General features: G+C 36.4%; 4 protein-coding genes across 7 annotated transcripts in view; 3 read left to right on the forward strand and 1 right to left on the reverse strand.

The window, feature by feature from the left end:
* LOC105268618 (uncharacterized) overlaps positions 1-4,707 on the forward strand; it is a 72,087-nt gene extending 67,380 nt beyond the window's left edge. Inside the window, exon 6 of the mRNA XM_011308324.1 lies at positions 4,658-4,707. Within this exon, the coding sequence (XP_011306626.1) occupies positions 4,658-4,692 (35 nt within the window). The 3' untranslated portion in view covers positions 4,693-4,707. The remainder of the gene's footprint in view (positions 1-4,657) is intronic.
* The window catches only part of LOC105268615 (uncharacterized), a 104,067-nt gene that overhangs the window by 25,694 nt on the left and 51,016 nt on the right, over positions 1-27,357 (reverse strand). The gene's annotated exons all lie outside the window — the stretch shown is intronic.
* On the forward strand, positions 18,392-20,454 carry LOC105268614 (CCA tRNA nucleotidyltransferase 1, mitochondrial). Of its 2 annotated transcripts, XM_011308311.1 has the most exons (4): positions 18,392-18,455; positions 18,531-18,564; positions 18,639-19,243; positions 19,686-20,454. In XM_011308311.1, exons 3-4 carry the CDS (start codon positions 18,699-18,701, stop codon positions 20,449-20,451), a joined length of 1,311 nt encoding a protein of 436 aa, XP_011306613.1. In that variant the 5' UTR covers positions 18,392-18,455; positions 18,531-18,564; positions 18,639-18,698; the 3' UTR covers positions 20,452-20,454. The 2 variants fall into 2 exon arrangements, with proteins under 2 accessions (XP_011306613.1, XP_011306612.1); XM_011308310.1 differs by having other exon boundaries at positions 18,405-18,564.
* LOC105268613 (uncharacterized) overlaps positions 25,135-27,357 on the forward strand; it is a 52,264-nt gene continuing 50,041 nt past the window's right edge. For both annotated transcript variants that reach the window (XM_011308307.1, XM_011308308.1), the window contains exons 1-2: positions 25,135-25,216; positions 26,400-26,596. In XM_011308307.1, coding sequence (XP_011306609.1) covers positions 26,521-26,596 — 76 coding nt within the window. In that variant the 5' untranslated portion in view covers positions 25,135-25,216; positions 26,400-26,520. The remainder of the gene's footprint in view (positions 25,217-26,399; positions 26,597-27,357) is intronic.

Consider the following 27,357-nt stretch of genomic DNA (forward strand, 5'->3'; position numbering starts at 1 on the left):
GCAGGCAAATGTGTTTCCTTAGGCCCGAGTATGTTTGGACGAGAGTCGAGTGTGTCCCATTGGATTTCATCATGTTCCTCAATACCGAGACGAAAATACAGCTATTGTTCGGTACTCAAGAGTGTGAGACTATTTTTCATTAAGCAAATACAACGCGACGGTTTTCTGATACAACGCGGCCTTAAAAAAATTTTTTCTTTTATGTAATCCCAAAAATTATAACTGAGATTATTGATTTTTTTGGTGGAATTGTTGTTAAATGTATTGAAATTATATTTTGAATATATGTCTCATGCATTGTGAGGTATATCTGCACGGATATAGTCAAATATATTTTGAATATATTTGGTATGAAGGTAGTGGGTACAGCTGCTGCTATTTCAAAAATAAAAAATTAATATTTTTTATGCTTTGAAATTATTATTATTATTATTACTATTCCAAAGGAAATAAATAGGAAGATTTATATACAACTTTGAAGGACTTAAAAGTTTTATATCAAAATTTTGTATTTTGATATTTTTATTTTTGTTTTTTTTTATTAAAAAAAATTTTTATTTTCGATTTTCAATTTTTTTTTTCATTGTATATTCAATTTTTCAGAACTTAAAAATATAAATATGTATATAAATATTTTTATTTATTTCCTTTGGAATTGTTGAAAAATCAAAATTAAGGCGCAACGTAAAAATTACATTTCCGCAATCAAAACGCGATTAACTCCATAAAAAATGGCGGGAATCACATGATTCACATGTTATTTTCAAATTTATTAACCGAGATTTCAGATCATCCCAGAGAATATGAATTAAACACGAGAAAAACCGAAGAATTATTTCAAAACCGAACGAAAAGGGAGCATTACAACACGGATCATTGACTCGTGGAAACAACCCCCACTTTTCTAGTAAATAAAATGTAATCACCCCTTGTACCTAGTTTCCAATGGAATGCAACATATCTTTTTGCACACACGTGTGGATTACCCGTTTTCACAGGTACGAGACTCATATGTAAGGCCCCACGGCGTGGATTTACGAATCCGTAGAACAAACATTGAGATTCCCCCATTGAAATATCCACCGTCCAATGGGGGTCGAGAGAAAACGCAGGCGCTCACAGCATCCCCCTAAGAGAAGAAATAAAAAAAAAAAACACCCCAACTTGTCTTCACTCCTACCCCCATGCATTTCTACCCTCGGGTTATGAGATTTTATGAGAGTCAAAGCGGTTTAAAACCTCCGCTCTCTCACAACTCCTCGCTTTTCACGTCAAACATTTTATTTCAAATGTTAGATAATTCAAACAAGAAGGGAAAACGTTGATGAAAAAAAAAAAAAAAAAGGATTGTAACACTTTAAGGGAATTTCCAGGAACAAAGATGACCCATTCCCCCTGAAAGTGACACGAGAGTCCGCTCTTACGTTTTTTTTTTCTCCCGTACTTTTTTTTTTCTTTCACCCCGCCTCCCACCCCCCCAACCCCCGCCATTCTTTCGTCGTTTCTTCTCGTTCGTTACCGCTAAAAAAGTGAAAAAAAAAAGGTGAAAAAAAAAAATGCCGGGAGAACGGATGACGTTATGTGGGTCGTTTTGTCGTCCCATCTCCACCTCCTCCAAACCCCTCTCTCTGTTCCTGACTTGCGTCAATATTTGACTCAAACACGTTAAAACAATACCTGGTCCCGTCGAGGTAGAGAGAGAACCAACTAGCTTCCGGGAATTTTATCTCGCGCCGGAAAACGCGCCTATAACTACGTGATTCGTTGGAGACGGAAATTTTTTTGTTAATGGAATTTACAGAATCCGAGTCGAATGGAATTCTCATTACGTCGGGCACTGACGCAATTACTTTTCAATGTACATTAAGTGACGAGGTAATATTACCTCAGCAGTGAAATTTTCAATCCACTTATTTCTCAGGCTAAAAAGAATATTTTGAAAAGCGGAAATTACATCGATCCCTGCGTAACGCAGTAATGATGCAAACAAGAATTTAATTTTCGAAAAACACTAGGTTGACCCTAAAAAATAATTACATTAAACATTTTCCTAACATGAATTACGATTAATTGAGAAAATTCTTTAAATCAATATTTTTGCTCGACATTGAATTGTTTACTGTCATATTCATTAAATAATGCTGAATGACCACCAAGCTACGGAATTATTAATAATTTCTTTAATGGTTATTTAATAATATGAAAAATCGTCTGCCGATTTGCGAGACCTTTGAACTTGATCCGGAGTGACCGTGTAACGTATCGCAAACATTGGAGTCTCATCGTACCATTGGAGAGTGATGAGAATGAGAAAACGTCTAGTCGTTGGAAAAGGCGAGGGTGAATGGACAATTCAGAAACCAGCGGGGATCATTGTACCTAATGTTTGGACATGTGTTCCGCCCCGGTCACGCCCTATTGTTACCATTTTCTATGCGTGTTTGCCCCGTTTAAAATGTTGTTCCAACCGACTTCTGCATTTCCTACGACACGCGTCTTTTTCATTTAGATTTATATAGATTTTTCGGCGAAATGAGAAAGCCCTTGAGACACTTAAAAAATTATTCAAAAATTATTCCTCCGTTTTTTTTAAATATGGGAAATATTTTTCCCCAAAAATAATCACCCAATATTCCCGGGTTGACCGAACAATAACTAGTCTATTTACTCGAGAAATAAAACATCAAGCGATTCTTTAATTCTCATCATACGTATAATTCAAATATTGACCGGGAGTTTATGAAATTGAAAATTAAAATAACAAATCCCCTGATTTTCCATTTTTTGCATAATATTTCACCGTGAATTCACCGGCCATTGATTATTCAGCGATACAAATATTTACCACCCAAACAGTTTAATATATTTACCAATCGTTAACAAATTAAAAGTCATCGGTCGATTTCATATTGAAAATCGTGGATTTCGCGTGAGAAAAAAAAATCGCGCAACAGATTTCTTTTGAAATTGAATAAATTGAGAGAGATCGTGTGAACTTCCTCGAGGAATTGTCGCCTTTTTAGTCGGGATCAAAGACATTTCGACACGTTATCCCAGTTACACCCCCCGAATCGCATATTTCTCACAATTTATCATCGATTTTCACGAGCATGAAACCGCCCACCGAATCATGATTTTCTTCTGTCGTTAAAAGTCAATTTTCAAGATGTAGAAAAAGGTAAATGTCTCCAGAGGCTGGAGACAGGTACGCAAGGCGCCATTGATGGTCCATGTCAAAAGAATCTTTTCAATGAGGGACAACACGAATTTTACGGCAATTGAACAACACTGAAATCCACTACAATAGGGCCTTTTGCATCCGTTTTTGACTTTTGTCCGGTTTCCGTTCATTTCTGCCTTTTCATTTCTTTTCTAAAATTCATCGGTTTCAATTTATCTGTTTTGGGGGTTTTTTAAGGTCTCAAGGTATTTCTCCTCCGGACTTTATTCAATTCAAATTGCCTCACCACTAGATTTTGACTAAAAATTGAAGATTCGCTTTTTGATTGACGCGACAAAATAAAAAATCGAGGAAATAATCGATAATCGAAACAACGAATTAATTCGCATTTCACTGTCGTCCGGTTTTTAATGAATATCTCCGAATATACGATTAATATCGAAATTCTCGATAGGACCTTTTTCATCGAGTTTATCAAAACCTACAAAAAAGGTTATTACAAAAATCTTGCTATCTCTTCTAGATCCCGAGATATCCCTGAAAGTCTTATCTAAGCGCGAAATCGACTTCGGATAATTCCCCTGATAAAATAATAATTACCATAATTACTTCAGCCCCGATAATTCCATTACACCTATTCCTAAAAATTACGTCAGTTCCTAGTATATCGGACTACACTCGTCGCTTTTTTTTCGTCAGATGAAGAATTCACAATTATCCCCGAGAATTTTCGCAAGCGATTGCTCTCGCGAACCGTCAATTCTCACTCCCCCGATAATCCCTGAAACAAGGTCCCCATTCGCGGTAAACCTCCCCTAAAAGACGCCCCATGACACCCTGAAGACACGAAAGCCCCCCTACCAAGAAGCGGTAATCCTGCTGAGCAGTACCCGAAGACACCTGGAGTCACTCCTCAGACAAATTCCAGCTTGACTGGTAAGCGTGCCAGTTATTTGTCGTCAACCTCAAAACCATCACCCAAACACCTGAACACGAGAATTTATGATCGCCACGGGTCGATTAATCGACTAAAAATTCTTTAACATCGAATGCGACAATGCGACAAAATACGAAAGAATAAAAGAAAGTGGGTGAATTTATAAATCCCCGTGACGCATCCACCGATCATTTTTTTTTTCTTCTTCTTCTTTTTTTACTCAACGGTTGTGTAAAAAGAATCAATTGTATCACTGGTAGCCGATGAGAGAGAAAAGGGCCGCCGACGCTTGAGGGGTAGGGAATATATGTGGCCCGGAGGCCACCAATTGGATTGGATCGGCTTAACGTTGATTTAAGCCAATCAGTAAACATCACCGGGTTTTACCTTCTATCGCACGGGTTTTGATCTCGTTAGCTCTTACGTGCCCAATGTTCCGGACAACTGGCCGATCCATTCATGATTCGCTGGGATTTTTACGAATTTATCATCGCCACAGGACATTCGGTCATCTTCATTTCTTTCTTTTTTTTTTACAGGAATTTGGGGCAGCTTCCGGTGTTTGAGCTATTGAAATTGAGAACTCGAGAGATTTAATATGTGCTGTTGATTTTTTGAGACTGAAAATACCGAATCCCTGGTGATTACTTCGTTCCGGTGATTAATTGATGGTTTTCGTCATCATTTAGGCTTTTGTTTATTAATTAATTGATCAAAATGTTGATTGATTAACCATTATAATAGCTATCTTCATTTTTTGAGAATGAAAACTCGAAAGGGCAAATATTGAAGAGCATTCTACATTTTTGAGTTGATAAAACCTAGATCTCTCATGACAGCTTCATCAATTGATGTTATCGTCACTCTTTTGCTTTTAAATTGTTTATCTAAATTATTTGATCATCGCACCAACGAAATGTTGATTATTTACCGATCATAACCACCCAAGGACGCATTTTCATTGTTGAATTATCGTAAATATTGGTTGAGGGTGCCGCAAAGTCGAAGACGAGGGACGGAAGAGGTTTGAAATCGCACAGTAACCAAAAGGCGATATACGGCATATAAACACACTTCTATATAAAGTCAGTGCGTACACACAATTGAGCTTGCGCTCATGTCGGTGGTTGAACGAGGTGGATGTTAGTATTTTAAGCCTATTTAAGTGTGTTTGTCGTATAATATTGACATCGTGCACACCCGTACAACCGCGCGGGTAACGCGCGTTTATTCCGTGGTTATGTACCAATGGAAACGTGTGTTAGTCAACATATAAGAGACTCCAAGATGATACAAATCACTGAGATATTGACAAAAACAATGCCTCTCCCCCATTTTCATTTAGAAATTCACTGTCCTCTCATCTCGTCATTAATTATTCAATAATTTGATCAGCGAATCGAATAGTCCAGTTGTAATTACGTAATTAATCATTTTTTTTTTAATTGTTCATTTCAGGATAAAATTATTTAAGATATCTTTATCACAAAATAGCTTGAATAATCTGGTTAACTTTTTTTATATGATTGAACTCAAAATTAAACTTTAATTCACACAAAATAATTTAAAGCTATTTTTAAAAAATATGAGATTAACGAAATTTTAAAATGTAAATTAAACCAAAATTAAATCATCCAAGTGAATAATTGACAGTTAATAATTTAATAGAAAAAGCAAAAAAAAAAAATTGATGTATATTTATCTCGTGGATAATTCATGGTGAAATAATAGATTAATGAGATAATTTGGAGTAGTCAGTCATGACGATGATATTAATCGGAAAAATGAATAATAAATAGGGGAATGATAGATTAAAGACGGGAATGACTTCGGGGGGGATGATTTTCCGAGGGCGTACAGGTGGGATGCGACACGGGGGTTTAGCATTGGACAGAGGGTGGAATACTGGGGCTACGAGTGAGGCGGACTGTAACGAGTATTTGCTGGCCAGCTCGATGCATAGTTAATGATTTGTCAACCAAATCCCCTACTAGACCATGCCGAAGCTGACTAGGCCATGCATTATGACTGTCCATATACTGGGATACGTTAGAACTCAAAATCCAACCGTTCAACATTCGCCGGCTCTCTCTGCGCTTTTGGGGCCTTTGAATTTCGCATCAAAGTACTGCATTTACGCCCTTGTTTACCCCACCGAGGTAAACGGATAATTTGGTTATTTGGATTTTATGGAGTTGTTCGTAAATAGGGAGAGGGGGAAAGCCGCGATTCGAGAAATTCGCGGATTGTCAAATTCTGGGGATAATGAGAAGTTTTTGGGGATTGAAGAATTTGTATAGAATTCTGGAGTTCTGGAATTATTCCGTGGAATTCATTTTTAAAGAGAATTTGAGAAACCTTTAAGACCGCGAATTTCTAAATAATTTTATATCCAAAACATTCGTCAGATTGTGAATTCCCGAATAATTCCGCGGAATTATTTATAGTATTCAGTCTCAGGGAAAATTCAAGAAATCCGTACCCACACGAATTCGTAAATAATTCGATATGCAATGAATTCATGAGATTACGAATTCCCAAGTAATTCCAGATATTCCATACTCGTGAAATATCCGTAAGACTGTGAATCTCTAAATGATTCCATAATTCATTAAGTCTCAGGGATGCAGAATATAGTCATCATTTGAATTCCGAGTTAACTGCTCGACGGAATAGAAACGCAGGGTTGTAGACAATCTCCAAATATTTGCGAGGCCAAATATCTTACATAAACAGCGAGAGTGTCACACGCGGCAGCTTCCAACACATCATCCGTCAGGGAAACCAGAGTCACTCCCTCAACCCCCATTTTCCTCGCTGTGAAATTTACACGGTTAATGACTCAATCAAACGGTTATCAACCATGCATCATCCTAGATTTTATATCACCGCATTATCCGAGAGGATTACGATATGTCGCTGGATTTCATCAATGGAGAGCCAGAAGGTGTGGCGTCATTATGTAATTGTTGCTAGTACGACCCACCTGGCACCTATCCTCATTCATCCTACCATCCTCGAGTCCCGTAACTCCCAGACTATTTGTCACGATTATCCCGAGATCTCACCCTCGGTGACAGAACATTTATGAAGTTGGAAATTATTTTACAAGTCTGGAAACTTGAATTTTCAAGCGGGCAGATGAAAATTCACCGTTTTTCATCAATATCTCGGAATCCCCCAGACATATCAAAATTTTTATCAATACCTTTTTTGTAGAGCGCATCGAGATACACGAAAATCGTTACCACAAAAATTTCTGTATCTCTGTTAGATCCCGAGATATTCGTAGAAATTCGGGGAAATTTTTTTGGAGAAAAATTTATTGCAATGAATAATAATGAATATTCATAATTGCAATAATTATTTCCCGTTATTTAACAAAATTGAGGGAAATTCCGGTAATTATTTCCCTGAATTCTCTAGAGTGGAATGAAAAATATTTGAAATGTTCGGTAATTATCGACAATTATGCAATAATTTATTAGTAAAATCGACTGATTAGGACTGAAAACGGTTTGTCTGGTGAATGATTTCCGGTGATGTTTAATTCCCCACAAATTTCATCCCGTGTCCCACGAATTCTCCATCTCCCTCGTTCCTCCAAACCCATGAATAAATTCACCCCAGCAACCGTCCAGTTCACACGTCAAAAGCACCCAATTTACCCGATTGCCAATGGTATGTTTAAATTTTAGGAATTACCAGTCACAAGACCGATTTTTAACGTGTTTTTCACAAGCTCAATCGACTGATTGTGTTATCAGCTGTCCACCCAATCATTAACGAGACGATTGATCCTTTTATCATGTTGTGGACTGATGACGAATAAATTCGAGGGATTCAATTGAATTTACCGCTACGTCAATGGCATTTCTATTGTTCACCAAACAACTCCCATTATTATCCCCATCAACAATTTAAAATCCAAAATTTTTTCAATAACCCATTCTCCCCTATTTTTATTTATCAATCCACAAAAAATCGCTAGCAACATTGAATTCCCACAAATTATCGAGGTGGATTAATTAATTCTCTGAGTGAAATTATTCGCGAAAATTTATTTAATGGATGTTTACTGAGATTTATTGAAATAAGAGATGAGGGAATAAAATTTTCCTGTTTACCCTCATGCAATCGGCAGCGGATGTCCGCCTGTAATAACAAGTAAATACACTTCCGGTAATAATTCCTGCCTTTTTCCCGGGATTTCAATTCCACGAGGTGAAATTTCCGAGTAAAGAATCCTTTCCGTTTTCGGTGGATTTTCAAACCTTTCATGATAGCTAAAATATTCAATTACACAGTAACTCAAACATCCCCGGTAATCATTTCCCACTCCATCATCTTCGTCCACCTCCAGAGGATTTAATTTAATAATAAAATATTTTCATCAATGGATTTCCACTATTCTATTCGATAACCCAAATGTTTAATTCAAACTATCCTAAATAATCCTGAATAACAAATAATTAAATTGAACAATTCACTGAATTTTTAATATTCTCTTGAAAATTCAATAAATAAATAAATTATTGTTTTTTAATGTATTATTCAATGAATTTTCCGATATTCCGACGTTTTCATTCTCATCCTATTAAATTAGACGATTGAATATTATCCGAGGCGAAGCGTGACGATAAAAAAGGGCCATTTAGTAAAATTACCGAGAATATTGTCGTCAAGGTGCGTCGAATTATTATTTTCACGTGGATTCCCCCTCGAGTCCCTGAACTATTAATGAAACCACGAGAACCCCAGGGGTAGGACAATATATCGTCCGCGTATAAAAATTATATCGTTATTTATTCAAAGATTGATTTAATGTTTATTCGTATTTAATCAACGGTCATTACCGAGCAATGGAAAATAGTAATGAAGTCCTTGCAGTCATTGATCCCCTCGCACCAACCCCTGGAATATTCATTAATTTTGTTCTGAGGGGCTGACTCCCTTAATTCTCAGCTAATTAATAAACTTTCGTCATCTACTCGAGATACGTCAACAAGCTGTGCAGTGTTCTTCTGCTTTCTCTGTTTCACTTGAATTTATCAAAGAGACTTCCTTCTCCTCCGGGCAACTGCCGGAAGTCACTCAAAGATAGTTCATTACTTTCCCTCGGTGGATAAATAAAAAGTCTCGCTCTTTTTTTTCAGGACTTGAGTCACTCAGTCTTTGAGAAATATCTAGTGAGAGTTTTTCAGCGGATGGTTGTTATTTTTGAGAATTTTCCGGTGGAAAATAATCCGAGAAATTTCACGCGGGTGAAAGGCGAATTTTTTACGGTTTTAAATTTTTAAGAATTCAACAAATGGAATATTTATTGTTTCAGTTCAAGAAATTCATGAAAAATTCAAATTCAATTCAAGTTCTAGCAAAAAAAAATGTTTTCAGTCAAAATTCCGTTATAATGACAATTAAAATTCCCAAAGTAATTAAACGGTAAAATTCTGGTACGTTATAATGTTATTATTTAATTTAAAAAACCGACAGTAATTATTATTGATTCAAAAAACCTGCGTTTCCCTGGCGTAACGATTTTTTATAGATAAAAAAAAAATTACTCCTTCTCGGGAAAATAATCTCGGATGTGGATTTTCATCGTGAAAAAATATTTCCCGCGGGCGAATTCAAGATTAAACGAACCCGTCATAAAGTACAGCACGCGGTTCTCTTTTACGTTGTCAAGGAGTAAATCATGTACCCAAGGAGCTTTAGTTTATCGGCTAGAAAACCGCCCTGGTGTTTGCAGAAGAGGAAAAGCAAGAGCCTAGGAAAATCGCCAAGAGAAGGCACCAGTTTACCAACAGCATTTTCCCGTGAATAATTTCCACGTGCGGAAAAAACTCCCATTTCTAACCCGAAATATCCATCTCAAATTTCCCCACTGAAAATAAACAATTGCCCATCTTAATTAATTAATTGCCGGAGTCGTTCATGAATCGCGAAATAATCGCGAGGACAATTCGTCGAGGGGTGGAAGGGTGAGGGGGTGGGAGGGATTTTTTTTTTTTTGAGGGGAAAATGCGGGAATTGAATTGAATAGGTCATGAAATTGAAATGGGCCCTCGTTTTGGGTCTTTCACACGCAAATAAGACACTTGAATGACACACACCGTTGACCACCTAGAGGAACTTCCGGTCGCGTGGACGAGGACGAGTAATGAGGGGTTAAACACCACTTCCCTCATTACTGCTCGTTTATCAAGACTCGGACGCGTGCCGAAGCGCTTGTAATTGCTGTTTGCTGCGTATTTTCAGTGACATCAATTTTCTTTTTTTTTTTCACCCTCTGTTAATATGTCGGATACTCGATTCACACGGATTAACCCCTTGGGTTATTGAGGGTAAATAAAAACAAAGGCACTTTGCCGCATGAATTCATGAATTTTTCTATTTAAATCTATCGGATAAAAAATTGATAGATATTAATTCTTCGAATTTGATTTTTGATTGAATGATTTCATTTTTGGGGCTTCCAGGAAATTTTGGATTCTGGGATTTTTCCTGGAGAATCTTGAAAAATTCATTATTTGAATTCAATTATTTTCTATGAAATTTATCCGATAACTTTTTTATTTTTGGGAAAATTGTGGAATTCATTTCTTCCCGCGGAAAATGGGGGAATCGATTTTCTCTGAAAATAAATTTGCTCTTCGCTGAGAGAAATTTAAATTCTGGAAACGCTCGATTTGTTTGAATTTATGTTGAAAAAATGTATGAAATATCAATTTTCTATTGTGAAGACATCCAACATTGACAGGTTCTTCATTTTTTAATATATTCGCCACAGGAAAAATATTCTCTTCAGATTTCCACAGAAATAAAAAATTTTGTGACTTTCCCGGAAAATTATGAAAAATCGATTATTCAAATTCAATTATTTCCCTGAACTAAACAAATTCATTATTATTCCAGTAAAAATAGGGGAATTAATTTTTCCTGGGTAAAAAAGGAAAACCGTTTTCCCCGCAAAATGAATCCCTCTCCCCCGCGAAAATTTGAATTCCGAAAAATACAAAAATAAAAAAAATGATCAAATGAGTTTTCTGGGGGTAAATGCCCGAGGAATTCTGGAAAAAATTCCTTTCGATTAGTCATATAATCCCCGACATAATGATGAAATCCCAATTACCCGTATCTGGTCAGAGACAGTCAATACATTGAGGCCAAAAGAAGAGTGAAGTACGACAGGACGAAATGAGAGACAGGGAAGGGTATAGTATTCCCTGAACGAGAAAAAAAAAGCAACCCCCCTGAAAAGAAAGGGAGATGGAGAGATGGGGTTGGTGGTGAGGTCGAGGGAGATAGGAGGGGTTGGATCGAAGGGGAGTGGTGCAAACATTTGCCTGCCGCCTGGTAAATTAAAAGCACACAGAGGATAGTAAGTGAATGAGGCAAAACGAGGGTTGCTTTCTCGGGGATCAGGTGAGTATCACCCCCTGCCACCCCCACCAATATCGACGCTCTTTTCAACCTTCCGTTGACTTCGAAAAACTTTCAATCAATCCGAAAAAATCAAATTTCACAATTTTCCCACCAGATTTTTTAAAAAGAGGACAAATCATTATTGTTTATTATTATTATTACACCGAGAATCATCGAGAGATTCGGAATTTATATGAAATTAATTGTTCATTGAGATTATTTTTTTTTCCCATCAATTTTGATTTTAATTAATTGATCAAGACGATTAATCGTAAATTAACTTTTTAAACTAAATGATATTATTTCAATTGAAATGATAAATTGTCTTTGTAAAAAAGCTTGAGAATAAAAAAATAAAAAAAATAAACATCGAATAGACAAATAGTGATGAGTCAATAATATTTTCAGTGAACATCCCCATATAATAAATAAAATATATTTCCGAGGCATTCCAACCCTTGGAATTGATCGAAAACACTACAACTTCACTTCGCCCCAATAATATTATCACTCGCAATAATCCACACACCGAAAAAGGGTTGAGTCCTAACAAAGTTCCCCAGTTGATGCCCCGAGACCAGTAAACTCCACTTATCCCGTGAAAAATCCCCGAAAATTGTTTCCAACAACACAGAAACATTCAAGTTTGTGGTGAAGGGGTTGGGGGGGTTGAAAAAGACGTGAAGTAGAAAAGTCGTTTGACGATGGTGTACGCTGTGGCAAATATTTGCGCGTCAACATCACCCTCTCCCCACTTTTTCTCTCTCATTTTCATGATTCTCTCTCATTGCGAAAAACAAGAATAAAGAAAAATCCGAAAGACGATATACCAAAGACAAAAAATCATTCGATTATTGAAAACCAATAACTGCCAATTTCTAAGTAATTCAGACATCAATCCAATTCTCCCCCTCCCATAATTCCACTAATCATTGAGTCTAAACAAATAAAATAAACAAATAAAGCATTATCACTGAATTTGAATAAAATTTTAATTAAAAATACGAATTGGTTAATTCACTTGGCAATTTTTACTGATAAATTGTGTCGTATTTTGAATAATAATATCAGTGAAGGATAGATGAACTTCAATAACGAAATTAATGAAATCCGGTGTTTAATTGATTTATCAAGTATTCGATACTTCAGTAGAAAATAATGGTACAGAGATCGGAAGTGACTCTGTTGCTTCTGGGTTAAAGAAGTTGATTCTTTTAGCTTCCGCAAACAACTTGCGGCACGATAAAATTCAACCGACAAATGACAATATTGGTAATTGCTCGTTGGTACAATATTGATATCTTTGGTTTCTCGGCTGGGATAGCGATTAGACTCGAGTTTTGAGGGGTGTTTGACATTGGGTTACAAATATTTGCAGGATTTACCCCCCACTACCTTCCTGAGCTTTTTAAACAGTAGACGTAATCATTGCGCCATTATTAAAGATTCCGGCGGTTAAATAAAACCTTTGGACGCGGATTTCTTATCGTGAACCAAATTCACTGGTGCATACTGAGATAAAAGAAATTGCTATGTGAAGCTACTAATTACGGGGCCATAGAATTGATAATATTAATTTGTAGTTCGATTTATTGGATTTTATGAGGGTTGCAGAATATTTCTGATATATTTTATTGTTATTTTGATTTTATGTATAAGTGATTATTCATTGAGAGAGTAATTAGTAATTGATGATTTTTATAAATGACCGATTCTATGGTCTCGAAATGATTGAAAAATTCGTCATCGATTTCGCATTGAAAATGGAATATATTAAAATCCAGTATAAAATATATTTGAGGCAATTAGATTAAAATCCTTATTTCAAGTATATGTCATACTTATAAAATATTTTTGATTCGAATGCATATCTTTATATATTAATAATTCCATGTGATGATATATTTATGACATACCATATACTTCACCTCAAATATATTTCCCGCACACCCCAGATATATTTCCGAAATCTATTTTCAATACCCCGCGAAAAAAAATTCCCGAAAACCGACAAAATTTCATTTTTTCATTGACATTCCAAAAAATTATTCAACAATAACTCAAAAATTCCGATTAATCCCATTTTTTTTTCCAATAAAAAATCCGAACTGTCCGACGTTTACAAAATTGCCGGGCAATTGGTGAATATTTTCTTCACCGTGCAATTGATAATGAGTGGTAATTGATAATGAGGTAATCCATGACCGTTGAAAAACATAACGCACTCTTTGTTGCGCTTTTGACCCAGCGGATAGTGTATAGGCCGACTCTATGAGCCAGTGTGCATTGCACTGGTGTTTGTCCCGTGCAAACTTTGTTTTTGCAAATAGAACCACGTGTACCCGTAGCCCACTCACCCTATGTTCCTTCCCATCCGGGCTTCAAACTCACCCTCAAACGTACCCCCTCCCTCTGTGTCCTCAACCGCTCGTTTTACTCGCCACCTCTGTCTCCAAATCCACATCCACCCACCCTTTATAAACTACCCCACCTTTCCACCCCCTTTTCACCCCATTCTACCCCTTTTCACCCCGTTCTACCCCTTTTCACCCCTTCCTCGTCCCTTTCCATCCCTCATCCCGGTTTTGCACACACGCGACAGGTGCCCAAAACCTCTTTGAGCGTCAAATTGAGAATTACTCCCACCTTCTTCTTAAATAACAACTTGTTATTTATAATCAATATTTTTTATCATTTTGATTTCTCCGTTTTGGCCATGAATTCTTTATTTTATTTAATTTGTTTATTTGATTCGCTTTATTAAGTTTGAATTTTTTTGGTTCGATACTCGTGACATTTACTGTTTCCCGCGGTTTTTAATGAAATTTGGATTTTTAAAGGTTAATTAAAATTCAAAGATCGAAAATGCAATAAAGACAACGGAACTAACAATTATTGAATTATTACAGAAATTACGATATCATTCAATTAAAAAATGTAATACAATGTATTATAACTCATGAGTTAAATTTTTTTTTTGTACGAGTGAAGGGAATAATTGTTTTTATTGCATAATTCGGGATTGATGGAAAAATATAATTCATTGAGATGGTCGGGCTGATGCTGTCGGATGAAAACAACAACTTGAAATGTAAATGTTAATTGCACGGGAACAGGTTTTTGTACGGTACTCGTAACTCGAGAGATGAGTGAAGGTGAACACTGAAATATCATTGGATACAGCAAACGTACAATGAATCCACTGTTATACGTTACGACGAATCCAGTGGTAACGAAACATTCGACACGAATATACGACGAGGTGAAATTCAAACAGAATGAATCGGTGATTGAAGTTTCTAGAGGGAGAGGCCGAAAGGTGAGACGTGGGTTGATGTATACTAATTGAAGGGTCCAGTCTTGGAGACGCACGGTAGCCCATTCTGCCTCATTAACACCTCCAGGGATGGACCACACGCAAATTTTTGATTGAACTCAGACGAAAAAAAATTATATTTTTATCATTCCACTCATTCTGTTTTTTTCCCCCGCATTTTTTCAAGTGGTCGTACACGGAAAAAATAAATAATTTCCTGAAGTAGATGTTACTTGTTCCAAGTATTTATTTTTTTCTGTGTACTTGAATTAAAAATACTAATTAATTCGATTTTTCTATCGAGAGAAGAAAATCCCGAGTGATTAATGAATTAATTAATTGTTATCAGAAAGAATAATGAGAAGTTCCTGGATTTTTTTTTTCGGAGTAAATGGAATTTCATTAATTCTAGAAATGGAATTCAATATTTGATGGATATTGATGATTCACGCTATGATTAATATTAATAATTAAATTAATAATGTATCGAATGAATCGAAAATTGACGGAATTGTTAAAACGTCAAACGGAAAGGATTGACGAGTCAATTTATCAGGGAATCGTCGTGTGTGTGACGAAAGATGATCGATCGCACAGTTTCTCAGTAGATGAGATACTTGTGCCGGGTGGGTGGTGGGTGGTGGGTGGTGAAATGAGCGACAGAAAAAGAGAGCGATGAGAGACCAGAGGGGTAGGCCGACTCTTGAAGAATTGAATGGAGTGGACTGAGAATTTTGTGTGTGGGTTTCACTGTAAAACTGAGAAGCAGAAGGGCAGGATATAGGGTCCGTCCTTATCTGCTGATAGCAGGCACTCGAAACCTCCCCATAACTTTCGTCCTGCGCCCTACGTCGGGGGTTTTGTAATACGGGTGCCATGATGAATCGGCCATATTGCCTGCCACACGGGATTGCCATAAAAATTTGTCAATATTTTGTTTTTTAATATTTTGTTGACACAGAAACAACAAATTTCGTTTCGCGAATTTCCCTTAATCGTTAGAATTTTCAATTATTATTCAACAACAGATGAAAATACTTTCTTATTCAATTATGAAAGCTTCCGGAGACTTTCTCTTTGATTTTTAGATTCCAGAAAAATTATCAGTTATAATTATGAATTTGCAATAATTTTAAAAGAACGGATAATACTTTAATTTGATTTTTTTGTCTTTATGTACTTATGAAAATTTGAGATTATTTGAATAATGGAAGAATTAACTAAATAATTAATACCAATCACTCTCTCGTCATTGCAAAGTTTTCGACAATGGAACTAATTAAATTACCTTTAATTAAACTAATCAAGTTTAATTCAGTTCAGATTAATTAGTTCTTTTAAATAAATTCATTCAATTCAATATTAACACACGAAGTTGCGCTTATTTATTCATTTAATTTATCAGTTTCAAAGCAATTTTTTTTCTCAATTCCCAAAATTTTTTTCTCAATGCAATTTTTTCACTGAATATTACTGAGACTGAGGTGAAATGGCAGCTGAGGTCGCAAGACTGGTCAACTCGACTAATCCTCGACTGACACTCGATGGAAACTTATATAATGGATGCGTAAGAGAAGAATGGACCACCCATGATGATGAGGAGACCACCTCTCGACGATGAGTCGAGGGCTCTTCAGGGTTGGACGCGCCAACCACTCAAAATACGTACGAGACACTAAATGTGAATGTAATATCGACCCTCACTCTATCCTCCATCACCCAGCGAAAAATTTCCACCTCCCAAAACAAAAAGGCCACATCCAAAAAACAAGAATCAGAATTGAAGAATTCAACTTCCAAATGAATACCTCGAAGGAATATCGCGCATCGTGCGATTACCGCGCGTCGAAATAAATTTCAATTTTTTTTTATTGCATCCGCTAATGATTTTCAAAAGACCCACCAAGTGTGAAATTTTGAAAACATCGATTTTTATAAATAATACACCAAAATTTCACGTGCGTATCTCAAATAGTTTTTAACTATTAGTAATGGAATTATTTATTTTATTAACGCGTTTTCACATTTTCGGTATTTAAAATTGATTTGAATTATGGATTATCGATTGGATCGATTGGATTTTCCTTTCTGTAAATATGGAATATTTATTAATGGAGAAATATATCCGAAAAATGAGAAAACGTTTGATAAAATAATATTCATTAAATTCCCAAAATTCAGTTTTTTAAACAGTGACAGTAGGTGTGCCCCTTAAGACATTTTTGAGTTAATGTTCTCGAGTTTCCAGGAGGTCGAAGAATTCCAGGCCAGTCTGTCTCGAGTGCGTAATGGAATCGCAAAAGCAAAGAGTTGTGTAAACTCATCGTTGACAACCAAAAATGTCCCTTTTCTCTTCCTCATCTCATTAAAAAAGAGAAAAAAAAAAGCCCAATAATTGGTGGACAGTGGAATAATTTCTCGAGGTTTGTTTAAACATTCAGCCATCAATCTCACCCCCAGCCCTGAAAATCCGAGGACACACGCCTGAATAATACAGATCCATATCAACAACGGCCAGACGCTCTCGACCCCTCAAATAACGCCTATTTAATTATTATCCGGTTCCTGAGAGATAGAACATGAATTCATAATTCATTCTCTTCATCAGGATACCCTATCCCCTAGTTTCTCCTGAACGAGCGCAGAATTCACTGTTTATTCCCATTTATTCGTTTTTTATTATCTCTTTTGAAGAGAGCGTAACGGATTCGAGGACTCGAACTCGCAAGTTTATATTTAAACGTCGGTTTTTCACACATTATTAACTCGGATCGTTCGATCTCTCAGTTGTCTCATTTCGCGGGACAAATACAACTTCTTGCAGTTTGCAAATAATGTTTGCAGGATTTTTCAGCGCTGCCACGAGGTGAATTCACACAGTTTAATTTTCTGTCAAGTCGTGATATTTTACTTTATAATTTCATTCAATTCTAGATTTTTCTGGATAAATCCTATAATTTTCCCCTCATTTTCCCCACGGCAGTGACAATTAAACAATAATTCTCGACAATATTTTCACTTTTCTGTTTCATTCTTTTTTTTTTAATCCTTTAGTAACCTCCTGCATCAATTATAAATAAAAAATTATCGCGGCAATCATTAATTGTCATTGCTGATGTGATTAAATAAGACCATTATAATTTTTCATTTTGTTAAATATCAATTGATCTAGAGAACTATTGAATTTAGGACGAACCACCAGAAGACCGTTTTTCTGGAAAATTAAGTTAGCTTTACAAAAGTCCCATAACATTTTCCCCTGAAATCGATACCCATCGAGATAAATCCATAATTGCTGAGAATTTTTAATTACTTTCATCACATTTTATCACTTCAATTCTGATAACAGATTTTGAAGTTTTATCTTCATGTTAAAAATACTAGAGACATCTACAGAAGTTCGAGGGCTTTAGAATCTGCGATACCATCCGACCATAAGAGAAATTCGAAGATAAACTTCAATCGATAAAGAAGAAACCCGAATTAACGATTAAAGATAGAGAGATGAATAATTCTTCGATAGATTGCACTGGTGATGAATTACGACTGTTTATTTCTCGTCATGCACATTTGCTCGATCCAACGTGACACCGGTATTTAGTAACAAATAAACTTAATTAATAAACTTCAGAAAAAGTAATAATGATAATTATTCCTCTATTCGTCAGGCACCTGAAGTCAATCTCTCGTCTGCACGTTCGGGTAATTGATTCATAATTGTTTCTAGGTTACCCTAATTGGTATTATTTTTACAAATAAAACAATAATAATTGCAGTATCTTAACGAAAATACGAAGGACCTGAAGTGGCGGAGGATAAGGGATTTCGAGGCGAAGATGCCAACATCCAGGATTGACCCAGTGATCACAAAACTAGAGAGCCCAGAGTTCAAATCGATTTTTACACCTGAGCTGGAGCTACTCCAGTCTGTATTCAAGAAGTACAATCATGAATTAAGGATTGCTGGAGGTGCTGTCAGGGATTTACTCACTGGTAAAATTCCCAAGGACATTGATTTTGCAACAACAGCAACACCGGACGAGATGAAGGAGATGTTCAACCGAGAAGAGATACGAATGTTGAATTTGAAAGGTGAAAAGCATGGAACTGTCACTGCCAGGATCAATGACAAGGAGAATTTTGAAGTGACAACCCTGAGGATCGATGTTGTCACTGATGGAAGACACGCTGACATCGAGTTCACCACTGATTGGAAGCTAGATGCCAACCGGAGGGATTTGACCATCAACTCCATGTTTATGGATTTTGAAGGACGAGTTTATGATTATTTTTTCGGATACGACGACCTGAAGAAGAGGCGAGTGGCTTTTGTGGGGGACGCAGGGACCAGAATCTGCGAGGATTTTTTGAGAATTTTGAGGTGATTTTTTTGAAATTTAAATGAATTTTTTAATTGACAAGTAGTAAACTGGGACAAGCGCATTTTTTCGAGGACAATTTTTAGCGAATATCTCGGAATTGAAGGGAGATAGCAGTTTCTTCATCTGTATATTTTTTGTAGAGAAAGGTCAGCGCTATAAGAAAGGTCATCATGAAAATATCAATATCTACCTTCAATTCTGAGATATTTCGAAAAAACTCATCGCGAATTTTTTCATTTTCAAGTTTCATCGTTTATAAATTATTATTTTACGCCATAATCATCATTTGATATAAATTATTAATGCCTTCGTTTTCAAGAATCGATATTTGGAAATTGAAAAATCCTCAAGACATTATGAAAACCACTGAAAATTTACAACCCTTTCCTCCATAAAATTCAATCTTCCAAGTGATTAATTCTATCGATAATAAATCCCTAGATACTTCAGATTCTATGGAAGAATATCAGAGCACCCTAACAGCCACGAGGAGTCAATAATCACAGCAATAAAACAGAACGTGGAGGGACTCGAGAGAATATCCGGGGAAAGAATTTGGTCAGAATGGAATAAAATTCTCGATGGCAACTTCGGTGTTGAGCTCACTAAAAAAATGGTGGAATGCGGTGTAGGAAAATACATAGGTCTTCCGGAAGCCCCGGACCTGGTGAATTTCGAGAGGATATGCCAGAGCGCCAAGATCCAGAGATTGAAATTACATCCGGTTACGATGATCGCATCGATGCTGAGAAACGAGCAAGAAGCCCTCAATATCCATTCGAGACTTCACTGGTCCGCTTACAATCGTGATCTTGCCCTCTTCCTCGTCATCCACAGAGAGGATAAAATCTCGGTTAATCCTCTCCATCCGTATCAGTACATTGTCCTCAATTCATCTGGCAAGATCAAAGACATTCGTGAGTACATTGTCGAGGTACTCAAGTACAAAGGTACCCCAGAACTTGCTGAACAATTTGAGAAGTGGATTCCACCAAAGTTTCCGGTGAACGGTAATGACCTCAAGGAACTCGTCACTCACCGCAGATTGATTGGCCAGGCCATCATGAGACTCAAGAAAATTTGGTTGGATGGGGATTTTAAAATACCCAAAGAAGAACTTTTAAAACGTCTGCCGGAAGTACTCGAAGAGATCAATGAAGTGTGGAATCAAGAAAAGAAGAAGGAAGTGGTTAGTGATAGTAAATAAATTGTTATTACAAATTATTTTGTGCACTTTTTTCTACGACACCCCAACCGTTAGTTCTATCCCCTCGATAGTTCTCCGCATTAATTAAATAGAATTAATTGGTTATTGAAGGGGTGAACAGCAACAAATCGATTTGATCCCTCGCGTTTATTCAAGTTTTCGGGGATTATCTCTGTTTCCAAGGGAGATACCGAATTTTTTATAATTATCTCTTTTGAGGAGTGCAAGAAAAGCTGTAAAAAAGGTTCTCACAAAAAATACGCCATCTCTCTTGTATACAGAGATAATTGACTCATCCGTCACCACCTTGCTTGTGAGTTCTCTCATTCTTCATAAAAAAATTCTTTAACATAACGAAAATTAATGTGAATACAGAATGGATAATTGAGGAAAATGCAGTAGCTTCATCTCCTCATCCACTGAAGAAAAATAAATCTCATTGAATCGAACTCAATATTCTCCTCAACATCCGCTTGAAATGAAAAAAAAATCGAAATCGTAGAAAATAATGAACTGAAGTTGTACAAAACCATTTGTACGTAATTTCTCCGCCAATATTAAAATAGTTGTTGAATATTAAATATCCGATAGCATCGGGATGAGAAAAAAACCGAAGCCCTTGAAGCGAGAGAAGCCGGTAAATTGACTCAAATGCTTTCCGATGGAAATGCGACTTTCCATTTTTTTTTCCCCCCCATTTGGTTGATTTTTTTTTACTCTTTGGAGCGTCGTTGACCCGACAACGAGCAAATTGCCAGCGATTTGGCTGGCACACGACCTCTTTAATTCCCGATGCAGACATAATATCGAGTAATGCAACGGAAATCAATTTACTGCGACTGAGTGAATTCAGTCATTATTCTCGGCCTGGACAACGAAAAATTAATCACCCTGACCCTTTCATCCTATTTTTTTCCTGAACATTAATTTTTCTGGTTATTATTTTTGAAATATTCGTGGTAAAAAAGAATGGATAAGTCTGATTGGTTCGTCCATTTTTTGGTAAGTAGATTAATTATTTTGAATGGAATTAAATGGAATATCGATTTATCAAAAATTAATTACTCATATTATTATCTGAAGAAATATATTTCAGATATAAATCTGATTTCGGCTAGATAATTCACGGAAATCACAGATATTGTAATCGAGAATAAAATTGCATTTCTCAAATGATTTATTCGCATTTAAAAAATATTGCAATGGCTCAAACCGAAGAATCGAATTGAGAAATTAAAAAAGAGGATAAAACGGTCATATGAGACAATATTTCATTATAATTACCGATTTGAAGAACAATTCGGCGTTTATTTTACCGGAAATTTATTTTTGCACGCGTACAACCCAATAATTTATTATTTAATACTCATTGTTCCACGGGACTGATAATTGTGAGTGCATTGGACGTCTGAAGAGGTAGAACGAAAGGGTGTAATAACACCGACAAATCGACCGCTGGGTGTATTTATTTATACATGAATTTGAGCCTCGGTAAAGCTGACGATCGATTGTGAAGGGGACATGTCCATACCATCATAAAAGTATCATTACGTATCAACAGCAATACCTCGTAATTACAAGGGGATGAAAAAATAAAAATTGATGAGAATAGCGATTTCTTCCGGTTGAGGGTCCTATCATTTTTATCATCAATTCCATCCCTTTGAGACTCGAGTTGACGAGGGATGACTTCAAAGAAAAATTCTCCGGGCTGTTGGAGGAACCGGGGGGTGTTTCAGAGATGTTGTTGTTTTACCCTGTCCAACCCTCCGGGAGAATTCAATTTCCCGGCCAGTTTCAGTAATTAGTGTCACCTTTCTTCCACCCTTTCTACGGATATCTCTCTCCGTCGAGAGGCTGTTGACAAATTTTCCACACCAACTCGTAAAAACCTCGCCTTAGCTATCCCCTTTTTGTTTTTAAGCTGTTGCTAAACCAGTCTTCATTTGAATAACTCATTTTCACCCTCTGGAGGATTTTCCCGGATTTTATTTCGATTTAACTCGGGCGATGTTTAATTTATATCATTTCTTCAGTTGATACTGTTTGAAATTTATTGAGTCAAGTTCAAAGGAATATTTTAATGTGATATTGAGGAGAAAAAATTGCGAAAATTACTAAAATATAAGGGAAATGACTTTTCAGTCGGGGAAAGACCGGGGCTTTGCTAGAATTTTCCGGGAATATCTCGGAACGTAAAAGAGATACCGAAATTTTTATTGGAGCTTCTTTTACAGAGTAAAATGAAAGCTAGAAAAAAGGTAATGATAAAAATATCTGTATCTCTGCTAGTTTTTAAAAAAATAGTTGACTCTACCTGTCGAATCCTTCATTAAATTTCGCAAAGACAGAATTAACCGAAAATTAGTAAAAATTGTAATAAAAATTCGCCCGAGTGCCGTCACGAGGACAATTATCCACCGGTGTGATACCACAGGCTCAAAGACACGTGAATAATTCATGAGAAGCACTGAATTACGAAATTCACGGGAGAGTACGTCAATCAGAGAATCCCTAGGCTGTCCCTGCGGTTGACCAAGGGAATCGTCATCATCTTCAACGTCGGGCCCAGATCCTGAGCTTGAGAAATGCCTGGAGGCAATTGTTCCATTGACGCATTATCCAGAATCTCATGGATTATACGGAGAATTGGCCCATTTCACAAACACATATCCCCGTTATACTCGTGGAGGTGTCACCAGCTTCTATCCCCGGAGAAAGCCCATAATGTCGGGGATAATGGAAACAGTGGTGACAGCCAGTGGTGGCGGTGGATAATGCTCATCGGACGGGCTATGGCACAACGATAAATTTACGCAAATAGGATCTCTCCAATTCTCATATGTCTCTCTACTCTGAATGTTGAGGCCCTACGTATGTCCCATTCTAACTGAGAATATTCCCTGAGAATTCTGTTCGATGCTGTCAGCTGTTTGGAGTATTGCATTCATAAATTCACCGCTATCAGGGATTCACGTCAAATGATTATCTCATTTTCGCGATCGGAATCAAGAAGTTACAGGGGAATATTACTCAAAGTTCGGGGGTAATTAACAATTGTGTACCGAATGTGAGAAATTATTAAAAAATCCTAATCGAAAATTCTAACATCCCCGAAGTTCTAGATCGCATTTCACCGGTCGTAGAAAAATCTCTCCCGTCAATCATTTATATATAAAAAATTGCCAATGATAAAAAAAAGCGATATTGCTTGTAGCGAAGGCCAATTGGATATTATTTTCTCAATTCTGCAACAATTGTTACGGTACAATGTAATCGACATATCGAGAACGATATCCCGAGTTTCTGACTCTGAAATCTTATTTTTCATCCCCTGACTTTTCCATTGGATTTTCTTTTTCATTTCCATCCCCTCTTTTTTTTTTTCTCATTCACATAGAGGCATTGTCGTAGCTGGGATGTAGAGGGTTTTTCATTCGTCTCGTGCCGGAGAGATTCCGCCTCCCTTTCATTCGAACTTTTATGCATGGTCGTACCACTATGGACCTCAGGGTATTCCAAAAGCACCAACACCACCACGATATGTATATATTTGTTGGAAAATCGGACAGAAAGAGTACACGACACCAGAGGGGGATAAAAAGTTTTCATAAAGAATAGCAGTGGGTTGTACTGAGGAATGAGAGAATAAAAAAAGAAACGGTTGACGAAAAATCGGGTAAGGGGAATTGTCCTTTCTTATTCAACTTTCTGGGATATCTACCATTAATTCACGCCCATGAGAAACTTCTATTTGAGACGTGTCACTGCGGATTGGATTAAAACGATATTATAGTTGAGATATGGCACACCGACCGCTCACTTTTTTTATCTACATTTTATAGCATGAGTCGACTACTTCAGGTGTTCATTAATTATTCAAGATAATTAATAGATTCCTGAGATGGATAGATAGTATTTTTATTTTTAAGATAATTCATCTTGTTTCACCAATTTATTAGGAAAAAACAAAAATATCTTCAAACTTTTGAAAATTATTCTAAAAATTGATAAATAATTAATTAATGATTTCACGTTCTCATTTGTTATCCCACTATTTTGGAAATTAATACGATCACAATTCACTGACTTATGAAAAATCGATATCTAAACAATCGCAATCAGAAATCGATTAAAAAATCTAATTACCACCTCCTAATGAATTAGAAATTCTCATCAATATTCCACAGGAAGTTTCAATTATTTCATCTCGAATTGCCGTTCATTTCTGTCCCATTACCCCCCTTCCTTGCAGAAAAAAAAAAAAAAACCACCCGCCACCCCAAAAATTCCCCACGTAATTGAATTCACCGCTGTCACTCCCCGAATTATTGCACCAGCAAAATACAAGAGACCATGATAATTAATCATGCACTCCCCGCCATTATCAAATTAATCCCCTCTTTTTTATAATTAGTAATTTGATGGATGTTATTCGCCTATCAATTATTCATCGAGTTTTTCCATTATATCGCGGTTATTGAATTTGCCATGGTTAAATTGACACGTGATGGGCTTTGAGGGGTACGTTGTAACAACCATTTGTAGGCGCACTAGGCCGTCGACATCGGGTTTTCGTGGGTGGGTGGGCGGTGGGTGGATTGGGGGGGTGGAAGCGGGTATTTGTCGGCAATACCTGCGCGCGACTACACGCGTTACGGTCGTGCCACGGTATTTTCAGTACGCGTCCGACTGCCACTTTGCTCCGACCAGTTGTGCAATTTGTCTTTCATTAATCGGGAAATTGTTGATACATTTATTAGAGGTACTAACCCCATAAAAATAATTTACACAAATCCCTCAGAAATTTTGAACATTCAGTCATTAAAAATATTCATTCATTTATTTAGATCTAAATTTATCGCGGGTTAAAAGTCCAAAAATTTATTTCCGGGTTTAAAGTTCAAATTTTATTTTATTCAACTTCAGTTTCTCATTTTCAATTAGTTTAATTGCATTTGACAATTGATTAGGATTATTTGGAATTATTTTTCGGCGGATGTCGAATTTTTCTTTCGTTTTTTGAGATTTTACCTCCCAAAAATATTTTCTGTGAATTGAATTTAAAAACTGAATCGTAATTAGAATTATTTGGAATTACTCTGTCGGAGAGATCGAGAGGCTTCTCATTTTTTTAGATTTTATTTTGGATTATTTTATTTTTGAGGGTGAGTGGAATTCGGTGGATAAATGGACATCGGATTAATTCCAGACTATCGGAAAATTCAGGAGGGGGAGGGACTGAGGATGAAGGGATTAATCCCGGAAAATTTGATAGCCATGAAATCACAACATTTATCAGCGCGTCATTAATCCCATAAAGAGAATTTTACACTAAAAAAAATTTCGACTTGGAGATTTGAGGTTGTATTTTTCAATCCATTCGTCTAGCTCGTTAAATTCATTCGGATTTATTTGAACTATCCCAATCCAATCGAAATTCTTTCACTTTTTATCCCAGAATATTTTTGGTTTTTTTTTTCACGCGTTTCTTTTTTCTCAGTGAAATTCAGTGGATGAAAGAATATTGATTGTTAGATTATTTCATAATATTGGAAATTTTGGGAGAGGGCGAGAGGGTGGGAGGGGGTGGTAGGGGGTGGTAGAGGATGAAATTTATGGAATTTGAGAGCCAGGGAATGTCCGCCCCATAAAGTGGTCGACTCTGTCCCAGTGAAACAGTTAAAAGCGAAATAAAAAGATAGAAATTCATTGGATATTTTATATTCATGGTGCAATATATTTTTTCCACCCTTAGAATTATTGACGAGGAAAATAGAATCTCAAACACCTGGAGAAATTCTCAGTATTCCCTGGCTCTTTGATAACATATTTATTACCCTCGATGTTCATTCAATTATTCTGTAATTCAATTAAGTTCGAATTTTATTACACTTTCGTTTGATTTATTGGAAATTGAATGGGGAGAGAATTCTTTTTTGTCGCAGATCGAAAATATCGAGGAAAAAGTGAGTTTTCCTCTTCATTTCCGATGAAGTGATTCGTCTAAAACGGTCGGACCGTTCCGTCCTTAAAAAATAAAAGGGAACAAGTGGTGGAAGAAAAAACATGAGACGAAGGGGAATTCTACGTCGTCTGATCATAGCGCTGACTGTTGCTACTTTTATCGTTGCATCTGTTGCCGGTGAGTGAAAAATAATATATTTATGGAGTAACTTATTCAAATGAATCGTCTGTCGGTTGAGAATAATTTCTATTTCATTTTCCATTCGAATAACCATAATTACATGAATTTAAATAATTTAATTAACGAAATTGATTTTAATTAAATTAATTAAAATGACTTTTGTCTACAGCCCGATTTATGTAATTTGTTTTCAAATAGCATTATCGATTACATCATAAAATACTGCAAAAAAGTATTTTCAATTTCTGGAAAATGTGAAATAACTAATAAATTAATTATTTTTCCCGATAAACATAATAATTCCACTAAAATTATTCCCTCCGAAAATCCACAACCAACAAATCGATTCATTTCAATAAATCACCAATCAGTCGAGAAACATCTCCATTATATTCCCACTCAATTCCATAATTGAAGTAATCAATTAATCAGCGCCACCCACCCCCGCTCTAATTATCGATTTATTCGCAATAAACCGCGCGATTCAAATAAAGATTTGTATTAAATCCCAAAAAACCAGGAGCAGCATAAAAATTTTTTCAAATTTCAGAAAATACAAAATCATTCCACATAAATTATTCCCTCCCCCCCCCCCCCCATTATTTACCATTTTTATGCATAAAATCCTCCACCCACTCTCGCATCGTCTCGAGTTGATCACAAGAGGTGAGTTTGTGCCTCTAGAGTTTAGTTTATGAGCGGGAAAACGGATGGAGGCAGCGCCAGGGGGTGGGATTGAGTGGGTGGTGAAGGGGGCG

The sequence above is a fragment of the Fopius arisanus genome, unplaced genomic scaffold (assembly GCF_000806365.1).
Source record: "Fopius arisanus strain USDA-PBARC FA_bdor unplaced genomic scaffold, ASM80636v1 scaffold00059, whole genome shotgun sequence".
NCBI classification, from domain to species: Eukaryota; Metazoa; Arthropoda; class Insecta; order Hymenoptera; family Braconidae; genus Fopius; species Fopius arisanus.